Here is a 22798-nt window from a genome sequence, read left to right as displayed (position 1 = left end):
CAGCATTAGCATCAGCAAACACGTCCGGAAACGCACATTAGCTGCTGTTTGTCTTGAGCTGCCGGAGATAAGAGTATGCCACCTTGTGTAGATGTTTGCACGTGTCATTGTATGCCAGTTCGCAGTGAGTATAACTATACGAGTCAGCTTTGGCTCCTATTCTTATTGTTTCCCCTTTCTGTCTATTTGTTCAACCTCAAATGCGTATTTCATTTCAGGTCTCGCTTAACTAGGGTGCCTGCGATCGTAGAAAAGCTGGAAAGAGTAGGAGAGCTTCAAAGGTACCCGGGTTTATAAAATCATGAAATTCCATCATTCATAAACATTGAAATATAGTCCATATTGAATATACGCTAGAAACGGTTTCATTGGAGAGACGGTGCTCTTTATCAGCTCCTTTGCAGTCTGGCACACAAGCCAGGATGATAACATCAGTATGTCCCTTGAGGCTAACCACCTGTGTGACATGTGCAGGGGGTGGCAGGTGTTACTAGCGAAAAACTAGTGACACTAGTGAGGGAGGCACACATGAGCTCATAGACAAACGCCCTAAACAACATTCAAATTTTTTTATCTAGACATTTGTACCCTAACAAGGGAAGTCGGTAACATTTGCCTGCCCTAGCAACCTTTTCTAAATGATCTCAAATTCTAGCTACAACAAACAAGTCGTGTTTGGGTATTCTGTGTAGTTTGGCCCCTGTTGGTGTTAGTTTGGCCGATGGGTTTAGGGCCGTCTCTGGCACACAGCTTAATGACTGGAGTGCTTCCCAGTTTATACACATCCTCCACCGCTCACCTCTACACACAACATCTGTTTTACACCTAATGATGCCCAGTCGGGAGAATCGCTGGATGTCGTTTTTTTCTGAATCGGAGTTACAATGTAGCATTCACAGACATTCTCGATATTGTAAATCGGGTAACCAAAGAGCTCTGTTGTGGCCACTTTTGAAAGGACACGAACCCCAAAAGCTTATTTGCATCTGTTGAAGGCTGGCGCACTGCAGGGTTTTATGGGTATATTTGGAAACGTGCAATCAAAACAGAGTCAGGGTCCCGCACGTAGGCGGCGCGTTGGGAGAGAACCACAGATGCTGCCCCTGCGCTGCCTTCACAATGCCTTTGAAATCACAAAGCTATAATTTACCACCGGGTGCTGATTACTGTGCGACCACTGTCTGCGTGCCAAATCGCGTCCCGTTGTGCATAACCCATCTCGTTTTGAGTCTCTTTTGCTAACATGACTCGATAAAAACATCCAGTTTGTCTATTTGTATTTCCTAATGTAAAGCCATAACCTATCTGAGAATCCTGTAGCGATGCAGCGAAAGAGAAGGGTAAATCTCCCCCCTTGCCCTTGAGGTCATTCCGTCTGCCTTTTTCACTACAGCCTGGCCCCGCTGGGGCTCGTTCGCCCCATCTCCTGCTCAGAGTCGATCTCAATGTGAAAATTCTTTAATACTACCCTTATCCTTGCAGGATGGACCCCGTCTTCCCGCCTATGAATGTTTAATGAGAAGAGCGGGCAGGTGGGCCGGCGTTCTCCGCCACGTGCCGCCCCGGTGTCAGCGTGAAATGTGACTTTGTCTTTAAGCCCGGCGTGGGCCGTCATTTTTACCTGGAGAGGAAAGGAGAAAGAGAGAAATGAAAACGCAGTTTGAAAGAGATAAAGATGTTACCGCGTATGGCTTTGATAGCAGTGGCGATCGGCTGCCGGGTGAGAGCATGTGCTTGCTCTCTTTTTATGGGTGACGTTGGCGGTGGTTAACTTTGAAGGAAATAAACAGCCAATATTACCTCTATTTTTACATCTTTTCATTCTGTCGCATATGCTCTTTGTGTCTCATTAGCATATTACGTACGTCATACTTTTTTAGTGCATGATTCATCGTTAGAGTAGATTTTGTTTGTGCAAAATATTCTTATTTTTTAATGGTAGGTTGTGAATGTTGCCGGCATGCATGTGAATGTGCTGATCTTTGCTCTATTTCGGTTTAAACAGATGATTTAGAGACAGTGGCTTGAGTCTTCTTTCCTCTGGGCATCATTCCACCAAATAAAACCACAATCACGACGCAATAATTTTGAGGTTTAATCACTCTTTTCTCTGTGCTGCCCTTTTCAGATGCATTTGCATATGATGTGCTCTCGGCAGCAGGATTAAAACTCATATAAATGAACTAGAAAGTTTTGCTGTTTTTAAGAAATTTCTGAGTGGCATTGCATGCGTTTAAACTTGGTACCACCATTGCCACGGTGGGTGGTTGCTAGGGTGGGTGCTTACCTGGGCAAAGTCAGAAGTGCTGCTGTCTTTACAGTATATTGTAGTTCTTAGATATGCCTCTTTCAATGACCATGAAATCCATATAATTCCATATATTCACAGTTTCATCTGCTTCCAGATGAAAATCATACATCTGAATGTTGTCTTTCAAATGATATAAAAAGCTCAGAGCAGGAGTTTGATCCCACTTGGTTGCGTTTTGGGTAACGTAGGGTAGGCGTGCAAGTGTTTGACCCACTGGATGCGACTACAATAGATTCAAGTCTTTCCTATGCAAATAAAAGCAAGTGAAGGTTATTTATAGAGCCGTATGCAGCTATCCTATGTGTACGAGCAGCGCGCATCCCCCATAGCTTTTAATGTCAAGACAATGTGTCATATTGAGCTGTGAATCATCCACGTATAAAGTAACTGATATAGAGACCTTTAAAATAATCTCGATTTCCTCAATTACTGTCACTTGTATGCAATATACACCAGCGCACAATGAAGGAATGTAGCAAAAGGACTTTTTAATAATAAATCCTAGACACACCACGTTAACATAAACAATACCGGACAGAGGAATGAGGCCAAACACAGGGCTTAAATACAGGAGCAAATGTAATCAGATAGAACAGAAACAGGTGCGGGATTTATTAACAACCATTGGAGCAAATGAGGGAACACAGAACTAAGGCTGCGTCCTAAATCGCCTACTTCCAAAGTATATACTATGCGAAAATGAGTCATGTTTGTAATGTCAGTATTCAATAAATAAATACCCGGGTGGACTACAACTTCCACAGAGATTCGTGAGTGTGGATTGGATGGACACTTATCTTTCCCATGATGCAACGGTCAGTAAAAGTAAATCAAATAAATATAGCGGAAAACTTGCGGACGCTCGTTTTTAATGTTTGTGCCAATAAATGAATTTCTCGTGACTAAATTATGTTTTTATCAACGCTCACGTGTAGGTTGTTGTTAATACGTCATAGGTCAAAAAGCTTAATGGTCACATAACCATAAAACATGGCAGACGCAGTATGTACGAAATGTATTTATACTATTCCGACCCATACTCATACTATATAGGAAGTACTGTTTCAACGGCCGTTAGGTTGTTACTTATTCAAAGTACAGATTGCCATTTCGGACGCAGCATAAGTCAAAACGGAACATAATAGAACAGTGACCGTTACAGGGTACTGTATGCATTTATGTGCATGTCTTAAATGGTGCATCTAAAATACATTTTTGTTTGATATATTTCGCTTGAGTGTATCTAATGCAAGTTATTCATGTTAACGTAAAGTTAACTTGAAAATAGTCCTCAAACAAAAACTTACAATAACAACATTAGTATGTGAGATTTTTGCCGCAATGCTCTGAATTATAACATCAAAGATTTACATTTGCTCGGAGATCTCAAAGGGTCCTGCTCAGTACTCTACTCATTATCACAATATAGAACATCACACTTTTCTATTCCCTTTCCCAAGCTCATCTGCGAGCTCCCACCTACTGTTCCCCATAACTCTCGTTTCTCCCTCATCAGACCAGAAGGCGAGCTGGAATCCATAGACACGTTCAGTTTGGTCTAATTAACGCGGCACATTGACCGCGAGTTTGCCGCGTTCAAGGCCCCACGCACTGAAGGCTTACCCGCGCGCAGCCAGGAGAGCGTTGTAGATTTACAGTAGGAGGTAGAGAATTTGACCCCGCCGTAATTAAAGATGAATCCTTTGTGATGTCCTCCAGTATATCAGCTGAAGAGGATGTAATGAAGCATGCGGGGAGCGTAAGCAGGGCGAACACTTGAACCCGCGCCATATGGGCCACTGCAAGTCTGGGCAAAAAGTCCCCCTAAGCAGATTTATATTAAGTAGTCCACTAACAAAATATGTTTCCATTAATTACAAGATTGTATTCACATACTTTATCTGTCCATACTCTATTTTCTTTTAAATAAATTCAGGATGTGCATTCTGGGACCGAATCACAGAAGCTACCATGTACAGTTATTTATTTGTTGCAGTCTATTTATCGGTTAGCGTTATGAAGACAATCATGAATCTAAATGTGACCCTGGATCACAAAAGCAGTCTTAAGTAGCACAGGAACATTTTTAGTAAATGACAAAAATACATTGTATGGGTCAAAATGATCAATTTTTCTAAATCATTAGGATATTAAGTAAAGATCATGTTTCGTGAAGATGGTTTGTAAATGTTCTACCTTAAATATATCAAAACTTTATTTCTGTGAGTGGATGGCCTGCCACAGTGCCTCGGATTAACAACTTCTTAGGCAGTTTTCTCAATATTTAGGTTTTTTGCACTCTCAGATTCCAGAGTTTTAAAGGGGTGTATCTCAGCCAGGTATTGTCCTATCCTAACAACTCATACATCACTAGAAATCTTATTTTTTCAGCTTTCATATTATGTAAACATCTCGATTTCGAAAAATTAACCCATAAGGTTTTGTTGTCAGGGTCACAAATGCGGATCGGGCCTAAGGCTGTCACATTTTCACTTCGTGGTTATCGTTGGCAAACAAATTCATGATAATTCAGAAATATTATCACGGTATCTATTTGATGTTTATATTTAACTAATTATAAGTCAAATTCATCTTAAATTGTTTATTTTGTGTTTCTTCTTTTTGGCACCTAAAAATTGACGTGATGGATTTAAAAAGAGAGTTTGTATTCATTGTGGTTATTATCATTGTGTGTATTGTTGTGGCAATTATTTGCGATATTAGCATATGTGTGAAATTACCTCGATATCGCTAACAATGTTTTTTTCATGATTATAGATAACTGTATATTGGCACACCCATAAAACAGGCTAAAACAATGCAACAGGGTGCATACAAAATTACAGATAATTAATGGAAAATCCCTTCATATTAATACACTTTATTACGCCCCATTTTGTTACAGGGAATACGCATTTGGGCATAAGCGTTTAGATCAACACAATGAAAGATCCTAAGAAACAAGTCCCGTCTAGGCTTTTGGATTGAATTGCACCTTTGAGAATCATGTAATTACCTTGGAATGTGAAAATATTAATCATATCGATTTGAATACGTGTTTTTGTATTACATTTCTCTACGTAGCTTTTTAATTACCAATTACGGTAAAGGTTTGTATCTTAATACCATTTGTAGTAAACCCATAAGCCAGCACAGTCAAGTTAATGAGCATGCGTTGTATTTAACAGTATGACGCAGACTTTTCTTTCATGTGTCGTAAATGAGTGGTCTAATGAAGTTAAATACACAGCCTCCATTAAACCTGAATACGGAGGACTCCCCCTCCTTATTTATTATTTAGGGAGCTCACGCAGGGACGGAAGTGGGGCATGGATGAGCAAGGCTGGAGTAACGCACTCTCTTTGCCATTCTGCCTGAGAAGAAAATGCAAAACTTTTTAAATGAGTTTAATAAATCAAGGCCGCGCGTTCAGCTGTCATCTGACACGCTACTCTACAGCTGCAGCCACACGGCCGCGTTTTCCCCGCGCTTTAACGTCTCAAAAGTGCTGGCTCTTCAAAATGCCACTAATATCCGTAGCGCGTGCGAAACAGCAGAGATGTTTATGTGTGCTCGCTTGTTTCTTCCTGTATGTGCTTATTAATCGTTTAACAGACTGCCTGCTACCAGCCAATTAAATAGCGCATTGAAGCCACGCCCCATTTGGAAAGCAGCCCCATAGTCTGTCATTCAATTACCCTCTCCCCCACCTCCAACACCCCCCCGTGTGTATACAAACATACGTTCACACGTTAGCGTTGCTCTTTTTTTTCACGCTAATTTGGAAGCTTTTCCCGGATTTTACGTAACACGTTTTGCACTTTCTGTGGTTTTCGCTTCCTTGATTCATCCACCCGCACTTTCATTTTGTAAGTGCAATTGTGTTAGCAAAAAAATACGATTCTAATAACAGTAATGACGTCAGAGAGAGAAGGAAAGCGAGCAATTTAAGACATGCCCATTAGTTGCCTTACTTTAAACTGCTTTCCTCGAGGGGTGTTTGTCACACATTACAGCTCTCTCTGTCTCTCTCTCGTACTCTCTCTCCCTCGGCTCGCTTTCCTACGACATTAGTCATGCCTGACTGTGGGGCCATTTTGTCACACATTTCCGTACCCCAGCAAACCCCACACCTCAGCGATTACGCTGATTGCTCCGTTGTTTGGAGAAATAAATGAACAGCTGTACGACTGCGGATGAAAAAATAAATATCTGCTCTGGATATTCTCATTAGAAACACGTTTCGATATATTAAAGCCTTATTGCCTTTGAGTTGGTTTGAGTTTGTTTTGGTCACGCGGCCCCCCTCAAACATACTCTTGCGCTAGAGGACTTCCGTTTTAAGCGAACATTATTTCTGTATTTGTGACCAACCTCAGGGCTGGCAAAAACTGAAGGGACGTTTGGTTTTCAACGGATTGTTGTTGAGCCATTAGAACTGCATCGTTGGAGAAATGATGTTGGCCGAAGTACACGATTGTATGTGCATCACCGCCACTGTCATCATTTTTGGCGTTTCAGTACAAAGAGGCTAGGGCATCAAATTCTGAAGAACTTAGATGTCTCTAATAAGCAGAGGTTGTTTTTGTGATGTGCATCGTTCTGTTCTTCTCACCTGGTCCAGGTACTCAGCTGGAGAACCTGATGGAGAGCATGCGAGCAGAGATCGCCGCCCAACCTCCGGTGGAAGGATCCTTCACCCCGCGCAGAGGAGATTTCTGCATCGCAAAGTTTGCTGATGGAGAATGGTAGGAAACGTCTACTTGAATACTTCCAAGACATCGTGTATTTTCTCTTTGTGAAAGTTCGCGAGTTTCAGCAAAATAGTTGTCTTGTATTCTTTTTTTCTTTGTACGTCTTTTTGTTTCAAAACTAATCTGAGCTCCATCCAAGACCATTACTTACATGTCCAGATTTTTTTTTTTCTGTGAAAGCCACTCTGGGGACTGCATTTTCCCATGATTCAGTTGGGACAGGGTCCGTCCCTGGAGGAAAGGGCTTATTAAGTGTATTATCCACAGAAAGGGTGGACACGGCCTTCACCCAGCAGAAAGTCTAAGAGTTTTTTTTCAAAAGCCTTTGAGAGGTGGAGGCTCTGGATCAGGCAGAGGTTTCGAGATGATTGGGGCGGTTTAGCATAAGTAGACGGTATGGCTTGAGCAGGGGGTCTCGAAATGTCTCGGTTGGATTAGATGAGAGTGGAAAGTCCTCTTTGACCACTTCTCTTGTGTTTGAGATGTCACGCAGAGCTTTGAACCGCTCTTTATGAATATAAGAGGCTTCTCCTGGATTTGTGATTTTAGGGCGAGAGGTTATGAATACAAGATCGACTCTCTCCTGAGCTCCCAGTGCCAGAACACTATATATAACTTCACATGTTGAGGACATCATCACAACCCTTAACCTCTGACACCAACTGCTTGACTCCTAATTTTCAGTCTCAACTAAGTACAGTACAGACTGTTGTCTAATGTAAATATTAGAGCATTTAAAACATTAAATCACAAAAATTGACCTGGATTTTTACAAAGATTGCCAAAAGTAAAACTAGCAGAAGAACAGAGACGCAGGGCAGCAAAGTCTGCAGTTTTTCCACGAAATTGGGCTACTTTTACGCTGCTGCCGCCGGTTGTTTTTATAAAAAAAAATATGAAATGAATAAGGTTTTATATTATCTGTGTTCATTTTTTAAAGGTTAGATGAAGCTATTTGTGAAAACAGACTTTATGATAACTATAATTACAGCTAACTATCTTTTTTATGTTATTCTTACATGAATATATTATATTTTAAAAGAATTTTTTAAATGCAGGGCAGGATCTGTAAAATATGTATTTTAGATATACTAGTAGCACTTTTATGATTTTTGGTATTACGCATCTGGTCATTGTGCTAGTTTTGTTTGGCCCTTGAGCTAGTTTTGCCATGCAGATCTGGCAACCCTGCAGAAGTGCGTTGTGTGGACAAGTTACGTAGAAACATAGTCAGTTGCATCATCATTTGGCTACCAGGTAAATGGAAATGTAGGCAGATTCTGAGTCCGAACGATAGAGCCAACTGGTAGTATGGCTGGTGTTAAGAAACCACAATTTGTCATGTCGAAACGTTCCACATTATATAGTTAATAAAGTTTTCATTCTTCACTTATAAATATAGATCAAACAATTCCTCTCTCTCTTCTCTCTCTCTACAGGTACAGAGCTCGTGTGGAGAAGGGCGATTCCGCAGCAAAGGTTCACGTGTTCTACATCGACTATGGAAACGTGAGTATCTCCTCAGCCCAGTTCATATGAAATCCAGAGCTGGTTCAGCTGTATTACACGTGTCTCTTCAGAAAGGCGCTGACTGATGAATGTTCCTTGATTCCAGGCTGACTTTGCGTTGGCTTCTATTTAAAACACTGCATGTGCTTTCAAAAGCCAGCACTGGATCTGTCAGTCAAAGCTCCACTTATGTGGAAAACTGTTGTTTTGCGCTACATCACGGCTACCTCAGCTGTATCACAGGCTAAATAGAGCAGTGACATAAATCAGTGACATTTTTGCCATGAAAATTGGTTTGTTTAAAATGGGCTTGAATGGTACTGTACCCAGCATGCTTTGTTGTTTTTATTCCCAGGTCAGTGCCGTTTTTGCCATGACAAAAGTGTTGCTTTGTTTAAAAAGGGCATGAATGGTACTGTACCCAGCATGCTTTGTTGTTTTTATTCCCAGGTCAGTGCCGTTTTTGCCATGACAAAAGTGTTGCTTTGTTTAAAAAGGGTTTGAATGGTACTGTACCCAGCATGCTTTGTTGTTTTTATTCCCAGGTCAGTGCCGTTTTTTTCATGAAAATAATATTGGTTTGTTTAAAAAGGGCTTGGATGGTACTGTACCCAGCATGCTTTGTTGTTTTTATTCCCAGGCCAGTGCAAGAAAGGATGCAGCAGGTTACTAAATAGATTTTTTCTGACCACTTTTTTCTCACATATCTATTGCCTGTGTATTTCATTTCTCTTTACGTTCTACAAAAAAGACAAATCACATTCATTTGTTCAGAGTTAATACATTGGTTAATTATTATTATTATTCAGTTATATTATTATTTTTGGATAAGCATACACATACATGTATGAACTTAATGTACACATCATAGTCGTGTTTGTGCATAAAGCCGAAGAACAGACAAGTGAAACAGTCTTGTTTTTTCCCTTCCTCTTTCATCTGTCTTCCAGTCTCTCATTCTCTATGCTGAAAAGTCTTTTTAGCCTGCTGCGTTCACATGTTCTGCACTGATTCACCGATTCTTCTAAAGACACATGACCACAGCGCTCCACTGAATCCCAGCAGAGATGGAGAGAGCGTCTCTTTCATATTGTGTTGCCGGCTTTGAGTGTGTTGTGTGGAGGAGTGAAGCGCTATCCTTGACTTTGCTTTTATCTGCCGTGCAGTACTCACACCTCCATTTAATGAGGACCTTGTAGGGGCAGTCGGTGTATGGAAGAGGTATGAAGTCTGTTTTATAACACAACAATGTGACACACTCTCTCTCTCCTTATCATTTCAGAGAGAGATATTATCGTCCACACGTCTTGCAGCCCTTCCTCCAGCCTTCAGCACACGTACGCTTCCTCCACAGGCTTCAGAATACGCTTTTGCCTACATTCAGGTCCCACAGGATGTAAGTTCTCGCACCTACACGCCTATACACGCTGTCATGTGATGCATCACACGTCTTGGCTTTCAAGCGGGTCCTGTAGAACATATGGTTTATTTACACACAGGATGGCTTATAGTCACATTCAGGTTATACGGGACGTGAGTTATGAGCCATAACACGCTAGAATTTGTGGCAGTGTTTGGAATAACATAATACTGTAACTATCCAGGTACACGAGTGCAGTAAGTACACTTCATTCTAGTGGACTTGCACAATGTACTTAAAGTGCTATTGTCACACATTCATTTTATACTTAATAAACTGAAAATATAGTTTTAGTACTAGAAATGGCGCAGGTGAGTACACTTACATCTTAAGTTTATCTTAAGAAGTAATAAAGCCTCATTTTTGTATATCAAGTACAAATTAGTGTGCGAAGATAATTTATGAAATGCTGCAAAATTGTGCATCTATCGATTCCATGCGATTCCGTGCATGCAATAGTGCATTTCATAATGCAGTGCACCTAATACGATCATCTACTTGAACGATCAATACATCACGACGTCACTGAATTAAACCTACATCATGAGGTCATGTGATTACCATCGTAGCATGCTAGTATGTGAAACATTACATGTTAAAAAATAAAATATTAAAAAAATAAAATAGTATGTAATACTAAAGTATGCAATCAGGAGGTATTTGTTTATCTGTAGCCTTTGTGTACATTAAGTGTTGTGTTGTATGGAAATGTGTACTTTTGTGTATAGGTATGTGTGTGTGATAGTTGTGGCAGCATGCCACCTTGCCCAGTTGAAACTGCTGTTGTTGTGCGACGTGGTCTATCTTTGATGTTTTCTCTCTATCTATCAGTCTCTCTCTCTCTGGCCTCTGTATCATGTACCCCCACCATAACTCCCCCCAAGGGGAACATGCTCTGAGGTTGCCATGGAGACTGGCTTGGCTCACAAGAGCAATGTGTGTGTATGACTGAAAGATCAGATCAGTATCTCTCACCTTGTGTATTGAACATTTTGTGAAACATCGTGTTGGTACGTAAGCATTTTGGACTCTTTGTTTTGAAATCTACATTCTTTATCATTATCACAGTGGATGTGTGTGTGTGCACGTGTGTGATGAGCAGTTTTAGCTGGAGAGGTGGCTAAGCGGCGTCAATTTGAAAGATGGAGTCTGATTGGCTCACGCCATACATTGAGGACCATGGAGTGTCTGTCAAATGTTTGTGGAATCGTGTTTGTGTGCTCGAGAAGGATATTTTAGAAACTTGATTTTAGCACTGAAATTGCAGTATAACGGATTCATGTGATGCACTCTAACCCATGATGACTCCTCTACAGGAAGACGCACGGGCCGATGCTGTGGACAGTGTGGTCAGGGACATTCAGAACACACAATGTATGCTGAACGTGGAGTACAGCGGGACTTCCTGCCCGCACGTCACGCTGCAGTTTACAGACTCTAAAGATGACGTGGGTCTGGGGCTGGTGAAAGAAGGGACGGTCATGGTGGACGTGCGGAAAGAAAAACATCTCCAGAAAATGGTGAGTAAGAACTGCTCTTTTACACAGTTGCACGTACGCACAAAGTTACAGGAGAATGTCATTGTTGTTAAATGTCAAACATTTCTACCTCCGTAAAAGGACTGACGTTTTTGCAATAAAATGGCAGATATCTTTGTTTTGCCAAGGCCAGTTTCATAGTTAACGCTTTGTGTAGTCTAAACACACACCATTAAATATTCACATTTCGCCTTTTGAAATAAATCAATGTTAATTATTTACACCACACGATGAATATTTAAATGTTTTATGAGTATTTCACTATTTGTTTAGACTATCTTCGTTTTAAAGTGCGACAAGGGTAAAACAACAAAATAAGGTGGGAAATGCCACCCTGTTTTCAAGACATCGTAAAGCAATTAAATCAATTCTTACCATTTTTAATCTAAATTCAAGAGTCCGGAGCTCTCAGCATCTGCAGGCCGGTTTGTGGGTCAGAGACATTAGTTCTGTCTGGGATGTGTTTTAATCTATATTGCCCTGCAAATTCACGGCAGGACCTCCGACGGTGGCCATTCATTCTGCCCTTGTCAAAGCCCCCTCTCATAGCATTTTCTAAACATCATATTTTCAGGGACACTCACATAGGACATGAGAGGACTTAACAAGTTCTATATTCAAAAGCTCTTTGAGAGGTTAGTTTATTTATTTACACAATCTGCAATTTAGCTCAGCTGACTGTCAAATCATGTTCAATAGGTGTTTATGCACTAGCAGTCGGAAAGAGGACTCTTAATACATTACAAACCGTTCCTCTTCTGTGTGTTTGTACAGAGATTTGATCTCGTTCTTTGATCATCTGTTTATATCCTAAGAGGCACAGTTGATAATGATCTAGCATGCACTTACACACCACACGCAATCTCGTGATGTCACTGAACTAAGTGTCAAAAAATTCTCTTTTAAGGTTTGCTCAAAAATGAGATTGAAAATGAATGCCATGTGCGTCAAACCCAAGGACGTTCTAATGTCAAATTATGTCTTTATTTGTCATACTGTAACCATAACTGCATTTAGGGGACCTGACCTCAGACGTGATTGTTTGGATGACTCCTAAATCTTGTAAGACCACACAGGTCTGAGTCTTCTTGTAATGAAATCGATGCTCAGAATCAGTCGGGAGCGTGTTTGTGACAGCCGAGTCAGGTCCAGCATTCCCCTGTTCCCATAGGAACCCTGTTCTGGTTCGCTCACTTCTTCCTCATGCTCTCTTCATTTGCTATTTTGCAAACAGGCTACTCAAAGTCTCGGCCCCTTATGTAGAGTTGAGCAGTCTGATGGGTTTCTGTGCTGTGTTTGGTCCGTACTGTGACTTCTCGCTTGGCCGGGATTCATTTCTGCTCCTGTGCTGCACTCTCTAAAGATCAGCAAGGCTTCTCATGTATTCGTGTTTGTAAAACACCGTTCCCCAGTCATGTGTATTCATACTGTACACTTGACCTTCATTTACCAATACAGTGCAATTTTTGTGGGAGAAAAAGATGGTTTTATTGATATGTTCTTTATCGCCCTGTGCCCGTTGGCTGGCTGGCATAAGATGCCATCTTTGAGAGTTTTGACACTACATTGATGCCATGACGGCACTAAGCCGGTCTTCTTCAGCTTTACTTCATAAAGATTTCTCGCTCTCCATTTATTTTCTCATTCATTATGGTTCCTCCTCACGCACACCTCTTTCTATTTATTCTCTTTGTCCTTCTCCCTTTTTTTGGCTGGTTTGGCCTCCGGTGCTGCATAGTGTGTAGCAGGACTTGTACATTTGCATGTATTTGCATGACGGCAGTGCGATAAATCATTATGTGCAGTATTAAAGACGAAGCCGTGGATCAAACCATTCATGCCTCCGTTAATGAGCGATGATTTAAACACTTCTCATACGCTGCCATTATTTACGCTATCTTCGTAACACACGGAGCCATCTCACTCGTGACCCCTCTCTCTCTTCTTCGTCTCTTTGATATTTTATTCTTTTTAAACACAATTCTCTGTGAAGTAGAGCGCTGCGGAGTCTTTGGTGTACGTCCTCTAGGTTCCTGAAGGGTATCTGCCATGTTTGACACCTGACTTTCCACTATCAGCAAATCTTAGCTCTGTCGCTTTCGCTGCGGTCCAGCGTGAAGCGTCTTTGAACATCCGTACCAGGTGAACGATAGAGGGAAGGGAAATCTTTAACGCGAAAGTCTAAGGAAGATATGGGTACGTCAGGCTGACAGATGAGGCCTTCAGGGTTCTCTTTCTCTCCACCTGTGTGGGGATAACGCAGGGCTTCCGATAAGTGTGTGTGAGCTTCATCACTTTTCACGATCGATAGCTTTGTGTAAGTCAGAAATCGATGTGTCATTTCCCTCCCTGTGTTTGACAAACACTGCTCTTTTTTCATATGCCAAGCAAGCTCTCTCTGGTCTTGTGGATGAGATGTCTGTACGGTTTGAACGCAAGGGTTTATAGAGCAGATTAGAAAAAATAGAATTCTTATATTAGAATAAAAGATGAAGTCGGAACGTTGTTTTAACGTTGTTTAAAGGTAAAACTCAACATTAATCTGTATTTTTAAAACACTGATGTATTATAAATTAAAAAACATTTTCCTTAGGCTCATACTATTGACTTGTTGATTTCAAGAGGTTCAGCTCTGGACTTTCAGATAGATTAGATATAGTAATGTACAGTTGGAACCAGGGCTGAACGATTTCGAAAAATAATGTAATTGCACATTTTTAAAATCAATATTGCGATTGCGATTAGATATGCGATTCTTTTTTGAGCACCTTCTGTATTATTTAAAAAAGAAAATCAATAAATCATGGTAACCAACACAATATTAGACAGATTTAACATTAACTATAGGCCAGGCTTAAGATGATAGTAGTTGATGCATGAATTGATTGACATAGACTATACTAATACTCAACATATTGAACAATTTGTTAAATTTCTAGCCATGTAATCATGTAATAATTATAAAGACGTAAAGCACTGACAAATAAGCTTGGTGTAAGTGCAGATTACATAAATATAAAACAAACTGTGGCTTTAGCACAATCAATAATATGATAATGCAATGAATATATGATAAACATTTTGATTGCACTTTAACGCTGTATGTTAACTTACTAGACAATCTTTAAATAAATATAAATAGAAACTATTAAAATATATATTATATATTGTCTTTTATTATTGTGGAAGTGCTGCATGATGTTAGTAGTATTGCGTCTTGAGGTAGCATTAATGTTAGTACACACAATACCTGAGAATGCGCAGCATCATCTGCACAAAACAGCCAAAATAGTCCCACACAACTGACGTGCTGTTGCTCTTTTACACTTAAGTTTCCACAGTGGCACGTTCTGTCGAGCCTGAGGCTATTTTACAGCTGATCAATTTCCAAATGCATGATTTTAAATGAAGACGCGCAGGAAGCATGCTAAGAGACAGGTGCAGTTGGGGCGTACATGTGCTGCAACGCGCTCTTCAGACTTAGTTTTTTCAGATGGATTAGGTATAGTAAATGTAGTTGGAACATTGCTTTAACGTTGGTTAAAGGTAAGAAGCAACATTATTCTTTATTCAATTACACTGTATTCTATGTAGAAACAGGGCGTAGAGAATTGACTTGTTGATTTAAAGGGGCTACACTCCGCTCTTGCAGTTTCATATAGTGTCTGTACTTCTCACTTTTGTTGATGTATGATGGCCTTCCCTTGGAGACGTTAATTAAAGCATGAAAGGTGGTCCGATCACGGCAGGAGATGTTCTACAAACCTCTGGTGCTATTGATGGCTTTGGCACTGTTAATACTTTCTCTCTCTCTCTCTCTCTCTCTCTCTCTCTCTCTCTCTCTCTCTAATTCCTGTTGATATTGAGCTGTGCAGTCCAGATGATCAGGCCCAGGGGAGGTGCAATATTTTTATTATGGTTGTTCCGTATCAGCAGATGAAATTGCTCTTTGGGACTAGTGTTTTTTTAGCAGTTTATGGGAAGTGATCTGAGGTTTCATATAGTGGTTTACATTCATTTGTTTGTTCTCTCTTCAAGTTGGAAAAAGTGACAGTTTCCAAAATAAATTGAATCAGACATACCACATCATGTGGCAATAGAGAGAGCGTGATAGATACACGATCGTGACCAAAATGCGCATTTTCCAAACTCTGATTATTTCGATTCTACTCTATGGATCAGAGACTCGGACCCTTCTGAAGTAGGAAATGAACACACTTTTAAATGCGACGCCTCCAGTAAATCTTGGGCGTATCTCGCCTAGACTGACTCCGAAACGAAACTGCAAGACGAAATATGGTTACCAGCCCACGATTGAGGAGGCGATACAGAAAAGACAACTGCAGTGCTTTGGGCACACATGCCGAATGGACTGAGCCCGGTTGACATATAAACTATTCTGGTGCCGACAACCACTAACGTGGAAGACACACCGCTTGCGCCAAACAAGTCGAAGGTAGCCTCAAAAAACGCCGTCTCACTCTTATGGAAGTCAGAACCCTATCCACTGACCGCTTAGCATGGAGACGAATTGTGAATGATGTAAGTAGTTCATCGCCACAGACAGCAGCGTAGCAGGTACTAAGTTGAAAATGATACAGAGAGAAGAGAGAGATGGATGCCTAACAGATGACATCATGCTCTTAATACTCATTGTTTTGTAATAACGGGAACGTCAGTAATGGCGTGAAAACTACACAATAGAACCTTAGTTTGTTTCGGAGGTAAAGAATGACTTTGCCGATTCATTTTCATTCATTTGGTCTTTAGGATGGTCTCGGAGTACAAAGCAGACCAATCACAGCTGTTTATCTGTGAAGTCCTTATAATCATGCTATTCAAGACTATTTTGTTGAATAAATTGATTCCAAAAAATATTCCTAAACTTAAGCACGTTGACTATTTCCCAGTTGTTTATTGGCCATCCGTAGTCCAGTTATATCCCATCACACCTTACTTTTGACAACTCCATTACCTATTAACCAGCAGAACGGAGTACCCATTTTAGGATGGGATTTTCTGCCCCTCGTATCTATCGCCAACACACGCTCATCCAAACAAGCCGAGACGCATGCTGAATGATACGCATCACTGCCTTAAAACCCCATTTCGTGCCCCGTGGATTGAACGCAGGGGTTGATCTGGGACAGAGAACCCATTTCAACTTCAGCATCTTTCTGTTGTTTAATCTTTGTACCGAGATGATCAAAGTCCTAACTGTTCGCTTCAAATAGTGTGCAGCCGCGTCTACGAACGCTTTGATTTCCAGACCGACTGAGTATTATAGCGTGTTTGTAAGAATACTGCTGTGTTGATCACAGTCCATCATTTTCTACCCAATATAAACTCGGTGGCCTTTTAGAATTTACTCATTGTGCTGTTGTAATACTTGTTAGACTTACAATGAGGATGCTAGCTCTCTCTCATATGTTGTGATGTAATGTGACGTCATTATTGAAACATTTTAAGTACCAATTTGATACATCTAAAACCTGCATTGTATTCAATTATATGTGTTTTAAAAGCAGGCTGAAATTTTGGTTTCTCTGCCAACGGTGTAAAACTGCTGATGTGTGTACATGTTGCGTGTTGTGGTGCGTCAAACGCTTGATGGATAGGGACTGCGTTAGCTGCACTTTTCTCTTCCGTCTGCAGCGTCCAGATGTACGTTGCGGTTTTCCGCCCCTATTCCAAAGCTCTGAAGAATTATCTGCTCTTCAGCCAGCCAATTAACCCCCTCTAAATAACAGCCCCCCCCCTCACATGCATAAAACAGCACACGTTACGCTTTTAACATCTGGCGTCGTCGTGCATTAAATCCTTGGCTGTGATATCATTCCCAGTGCTTTGGAACACATCGACCATCCGTTTTTATTACAGAAGCTCATTGAATCTTCCCAGATATTTTTCATAAACCATCCATCATATTGTCATCCTATGCAGGTTTGATCCGGAAACTGTGATGATCTCTCTCACTGGCCCTCTGCCGTTTCTCTCACACTTGCTCTCTGACTCATCTACGTCTCAGCCAGTGACTCTTAAATGCTTGCTGTGGCAGAAGCGGTCAATATGGTTAGTGTTGTGTAGGCCTGTCTGGGATGCAGCTCTTCGTGCGGTTCAGAAAGAGAGAGAGAAAGACTGTCTAGTGGCTTTAACCACCCACACGTTCACTTATGATTGAATAGATCCTCTCCAACCACATCGTTCTGATGGCCACTCTGATGATCAGAGAACCTCTGTACGGAAGATGAACTGAAGAGAGGGGTTTGCTTAAATATCTTATAAACAAGCTGCACTTATTGTGATTGACTGTTGTGGAATCATCACCACAGAAATCTTTCAAAGTTTTGTCTTTAAAGGAATGTTCATTTCACTTCATTTGATTAAGTAATGCTCAATGCGTTTTGTTTTTTCATCTGTGTTTTAGGTGACTGAGTATCTGAATGGTCAGGAATCTGCCAAAAGGGCCAGGGTAAGATTATCTTGAACATCATCTCATTTTTTATCTCTAAAAAAACGTGATTTTAATTGTTCAATCTATGCATTTTGTCATAACAAAAGGTACAATAGCTGTCACTGGGACAGTACTCTTTGATAAGGTACATGTCTGTATACATTTGTTACCGATGTGCACCTTTTGAGGTACTAAAACACAGTCATTAGATGCAAAGGTGTAACCCAAGTGACAGCTTTTGTACCTTTTTTCTGACACTACATTGAACATACAAATTTGTTGCTGCCAGCTGAAGGGATTTGTTTTGCGATCATCGCCAGCTATCTATACAATTTTTAACTTATTATACCGTATTTTACTAAATGGATAAATAAATCAATGAAAACACTTAAAGGGACAGTTCTCCTAAAAATAAAAAATTGTCATCATTTACTTATTACCGACTTTATAAATCTGGATAAATTTAAAGTTTGTTCTGATGAACATGGAGATATATATTTGGAAGAAATGCTTGTAACCAAATAGTTCTTAGCCACCGTTGACTACCATGGTAGGATAAATCCCAATGGTAGTCAAAAGTTCTCCAGAACTGTTTGTTTTCCTACATTCTTGGAAATATCTTCTTTAGCGTTCAACAGAACAAACACATTTATAAAGCGATTTTTCCTACTATGGTAGTCAATGGTGGCCGAGAACTGTTTGGTTAAACCATTCTTCCAAATATATTTCTCTGTGTTCATCAGAACAAAGAAATTTATGCAGATTTGGAACAACTTGAGGTTGATTAAATGAAGACAGAATTATAATTTTTGGGTGAACTGTCCCTTTAAGAGTTAAAATTTCATGGTGAGAACCGAAAGAGAGTCAAAAACAGGGGTCATGTATGTTAAATTTAGCAGTTGCTGTATTATCAGATGTTGTGTTTGACTGTATTGCATTACATAGAGTAATAATTTTACATAATGACTGCTAAACTGCTTAATCGATCGTTTTTCCAGATATAACTGCGCTAATCTCTTGTTACACTCGATGACCTTTTTCTAAGTGCATAATGAAATCATTTTAACTCAAAACAGCATTTTCGTTATTTATTTGGTAAGTAGCCATATACTGCAATAAACAGTAATGCACAGTCAGTCATTAAACCCCTTCAGGGTTTGTTTTGTGATAATGGCCTGCTTTACTGTCTATACATTATTCGTCTCTTCTCTCTTTCCTTCACGAGCTCTACGGTTTCATGGGCACTTTATTGCTAGCACATGATTTCTGTTATCAAAGTTAGGGTTGGCTAGCACAGACCCCCTTACGCTACCTGAAACATTGGCTTACAGTTTGTGCGTCCTGGTGCGACGCTTTTGGCTTTAACGTTGCTCTGTATCACAGGCCAATGGCTGTTAAACAAGACTCGAGCAGAAGAGAGAACCATGCCAACCCAAGAGCTCGATGATGATGTCCCTGTTAACGACGGCGCTAATTATCATAGCTGCTAATTAGCTGTGATTCACTGCGAGTTAACAACCGAACGCACATACACACAGATGACAGAGACGAAGAACGCATGAAAGCCTCAGAGAAGAATTGAAATAATTTCGTTTGAGGCTCCAAGAATCGACGATGCCCAAATGATCCACCGCTGCATAAACAAAACGCTTAAAAGATTCAGCACTTTGTGATAAAGCCAATGTTTAAAAAGGTTGCAGTGAAATTTGTCGGAGGTAAAGCCCTCACACATGACTGCGTATGAAGAGAGCGCATTTAAGAGGACCGTAAACGACTGTTCGCCTTGTTATTACAGAGGTGTGAGGATGTTTCAGACCAGATCCTGTTTTAATGGTCTATCTACACATTGGCCATCTGTGCCTCAGTCTCACAGACACAAGGGCAGGAACGTTTATCAGGGTTTAATGATGGTTAATCAGTGCTGTCAAATGTCGCACGGCCTCATTTTTCCACTGATTATTAAGGTATATATTAGGGCTGTCATAGATCAAAAAATTAATCGCGATTAATCGCACCCGTTTCATGCGGTTAACTGCGATTAATCGCACACGTACAGTGAAATTAAACATGCACTATTTATTTTGTTTAACTTGTTTATTTTAGTGCTGTCAATCGATTTAAAAATTACCTTAATAAGCACAGATTTTATGATATTAAAACATTCTAATAATTTCACATTTTAATAATGTAGAAACAACACATTTCTTTAACAGCATTATTTTGTGAATGCAAGCCAACATTCTAATATTGTTGGCTTTGCAACTAATGTCTTGTATATTAAATATTATATATTCAATTCCTGTCTAAGAGGTAGGAAATGTACAGAAAATTAATAAAAGTTCTCAAACACTTTATAACTGCCAAATACAGAAGAGTCCTCATTATAGCTACAATATAACATTGATTTCTTCTTTTTTGTTCTATGACTAACATTAGTGACAGGAGTCACAGCAACATGTTCTAAAACGCAGCGCCTTAAGCAGGTCTTTCGCGGTTCTTTTTTTTACGACTTTTTACTACGAAGACTTTATTTAACTCGTGGAAGACTGTGTTTGCGAAAACACTAGACAAAATGTGCTTTCTGGCATAATCTTGCGTGTTTTAAGTTAATACTGGTGCTGCGTCTGACAGATTCTGACGCAGCCTTTAGCCCATGTGTACACCAGATGGGACCGCTGTCGCGTTGTATTGAGCAGTGATCCATAGCCAGAGCCTGTCAGTCTATACGGGAAGTGTCAGTACGACATTTCAAATCGCGCCTTAATAGTTTAAATGCCTTAATATGAATAAGAGCATACTTGTATAATGTAACACTAGAACAATGATGACAGAAAAAAACGGATGTTGTGTTAATGTCGTCAAGTAATTTATCACGTTAATCTGAAAAATTTCTTCGCATGAGTTAACGTTGACAGCCCTAGTACATACATGTTATTGAACCATTGGGATTTTTTTCTTACATTTAAGACCCAATTTAGCCAACTGTTTTGTTTATTACTAGCTAATGAAACCGTTTCAAACAAAGCCATTCCATGTTGCCAGACAACGCTGGGGGATGTGAACAGTGAGACTTATTAGTGATGTTAAATTAAATTTTGAATGCTGCCTTCATAATAAGATTAGGAAACCAAAACCGAATTTTGTTTAAATGTTGTATGCTGCTAAAAGTTTAAATTGATTCATTTTCTTTTGCTTTCAGCTCAACATTTGGCGTTATGGAGATTTCCGCGAAGATGACGCAGATGAATTTGGGTTTAAACGTTAAGTCGCCATTCCAAAGACCTTGTGGAAGATGATGCATTCGTAGAGAACACAAACACACAAGTCACGAAAATCTCAACATACTTCAGTATGCTCTTTTTTTTCAGAATGGTAAAACACTTGCCTCTTTTTTTTTTTAATCATCTGTGCATAACCTCTCTTTTGCCCAAGGACTTTGTTACTTTTGTTTTTTTAAGTAGGCTACAGATGTTAATCTAACTGTAGCTGCTTCAGATAGGACCAACTTTATTTCATGGAATCTTAAGTTTTCACATTATAGCCGATTACCTTTTCCGCGTAAATTTTTACCCAGTCACCAGCTGTCGAACCCCATCATTGCGAACCTGTTCCGCCCAATCAGATTTCTGTGTTTTGGGGCTAGACTTTTAAAGATATGAGGGAGATGCACAGAGCAACCATGAACTCAACAGCTTGCTGAGATAACACCTCCTTAGAGATAAGATTCTATATTTAAATATATATATGGATATTTTCAAGTTAGATGCAAACGATAGATACAAGTGAACTTGGTGGGTGTATTTTTGTCTCTGATGAGATCCGAGTGTTCAGTGGCATTTCTGGGCATTTGTACAGGATGTGTGTTTTCTCTGTTTCTATGGCAAAAGAAAAGCCTGCTTGCACCTTTACAAGCGTCTCGTGACCTCCCCTTCGACGATTGCTCAACGGTCATCATTTCTTGCCTGTCATTACAGAAACGGTGTTTGGATTTTGTTTTCATCGGAGTAAGAGCCTGTCATTGTATTTAAATCTGATAAATAAAAATGAGCAAAGTGCCATGTTGTATGACTGATGTTAAGGGAATCTGCTGGTGATTTTCTCTCTTTGTCTCTATGTATCAAGAACGCGAAACAGGATCAGGTCCTCGTGATCAGTCACTACAACATTCTAGCCATGTGTTTGTTGTACTGAAAATCTTTATTATTTCTTAGAATTTGATTAACTAAAAGTGTCAGCCGCTTTTATTAAATGTTTATTTTAGATTCTCTACCTAATGACGAATGAAAAATTGTGTCTAATGACTAGGTTCTGATGTAATCATAGTTTAAAAAAAGTATTGTGAATACAGTCACTGTTGAAGGAGTCCTTCGCCATGACTATATTCACCATACAGCACACATCGTACTGCCTAATGTTGTTATTATACTTTAAAATATTAATAAAGCCAATGTGCAGAATTTGTCACCCGTGAAGAGTGTCACAATACACTCAGCTCATGATTTTAATGTGATACTGCGTTCACAGTTACAATTATATCACAATGTTTTGAATAAAATCTAAAAAAGGAACAAAACATTTTTGGTTACACTTTATAATAAGGTACACAAATTCATAATTGACTACATATTAGTATGTATTAAGCACACATGAATGCCTTATTCTACATCACTTAATCCTACCCTAAATCTAATTAGCATTTGATATAATACGTGTTTTTCTGTGACTTTGGTGTGTTAGAAGTTGCCCATGCATGTATGAGACACGTAAAATTGCAAAAACCAAAGTGTCGGAACCGAAGATTCATTGTAAATC

General features: G+C 39.9%; 1 protein-coding gene across 1 annotated transcript in view; it reads left to right on the top strand.

The window, feature by feature from the left end:
• The window catches only part of snd1 (staphylococcal nuclease and tudor domain containing 1), a 136457-nt gene extending 114416 nt beyond the window's left edge, over positions 1-22041 (top strand). Inside the window, exons 19-24 of the mRNA XM_056747557.1 lie at positions 6936-7059; positions 8505-8574; positions 9857-9970; positions 11311-11514; positions 17960-18004; positions 21186-22041. Of these exons, the coding sequence (XP_056603535.1) occupies positions 6936-7059; positions 8505-8574; positions 9857-9970; positions 11311-11514; positions 17960-18004; positions 21186-21251 (623 nt within the window). The 3' untranslated portion in view covers positions 21252-22041. The remainder of the gene's footprint in view (positions 1-6935; positions 7060-8504; positions 8575-9856; positions 9971-11310; positions 11515-17959; positions 18005-21185) is intronic.
• The last annotated feature ends 757 nt before the right edge of the window (positions 22042-22798 follow it).

The sequence above is a fragment of the Triplophysa dalaica genome, chromosome 5, assembly GCF_015846415.1.
Source record: "Triplophysa dalaica isolate WHDGS20190420 chromosome 5, ASM1584641v1, whole genome shotgun sequence".
NCBI classification, from domain to species: Eukaryota; Metazoa; Chordata; class Actinopteri; order Cypriniformes; family Nemacheilidae; genus Triplophysa; species Triplophysa dalaica.
This window is presented reverse-complemented; position numbering and strand designations above follow the sequence as displayed.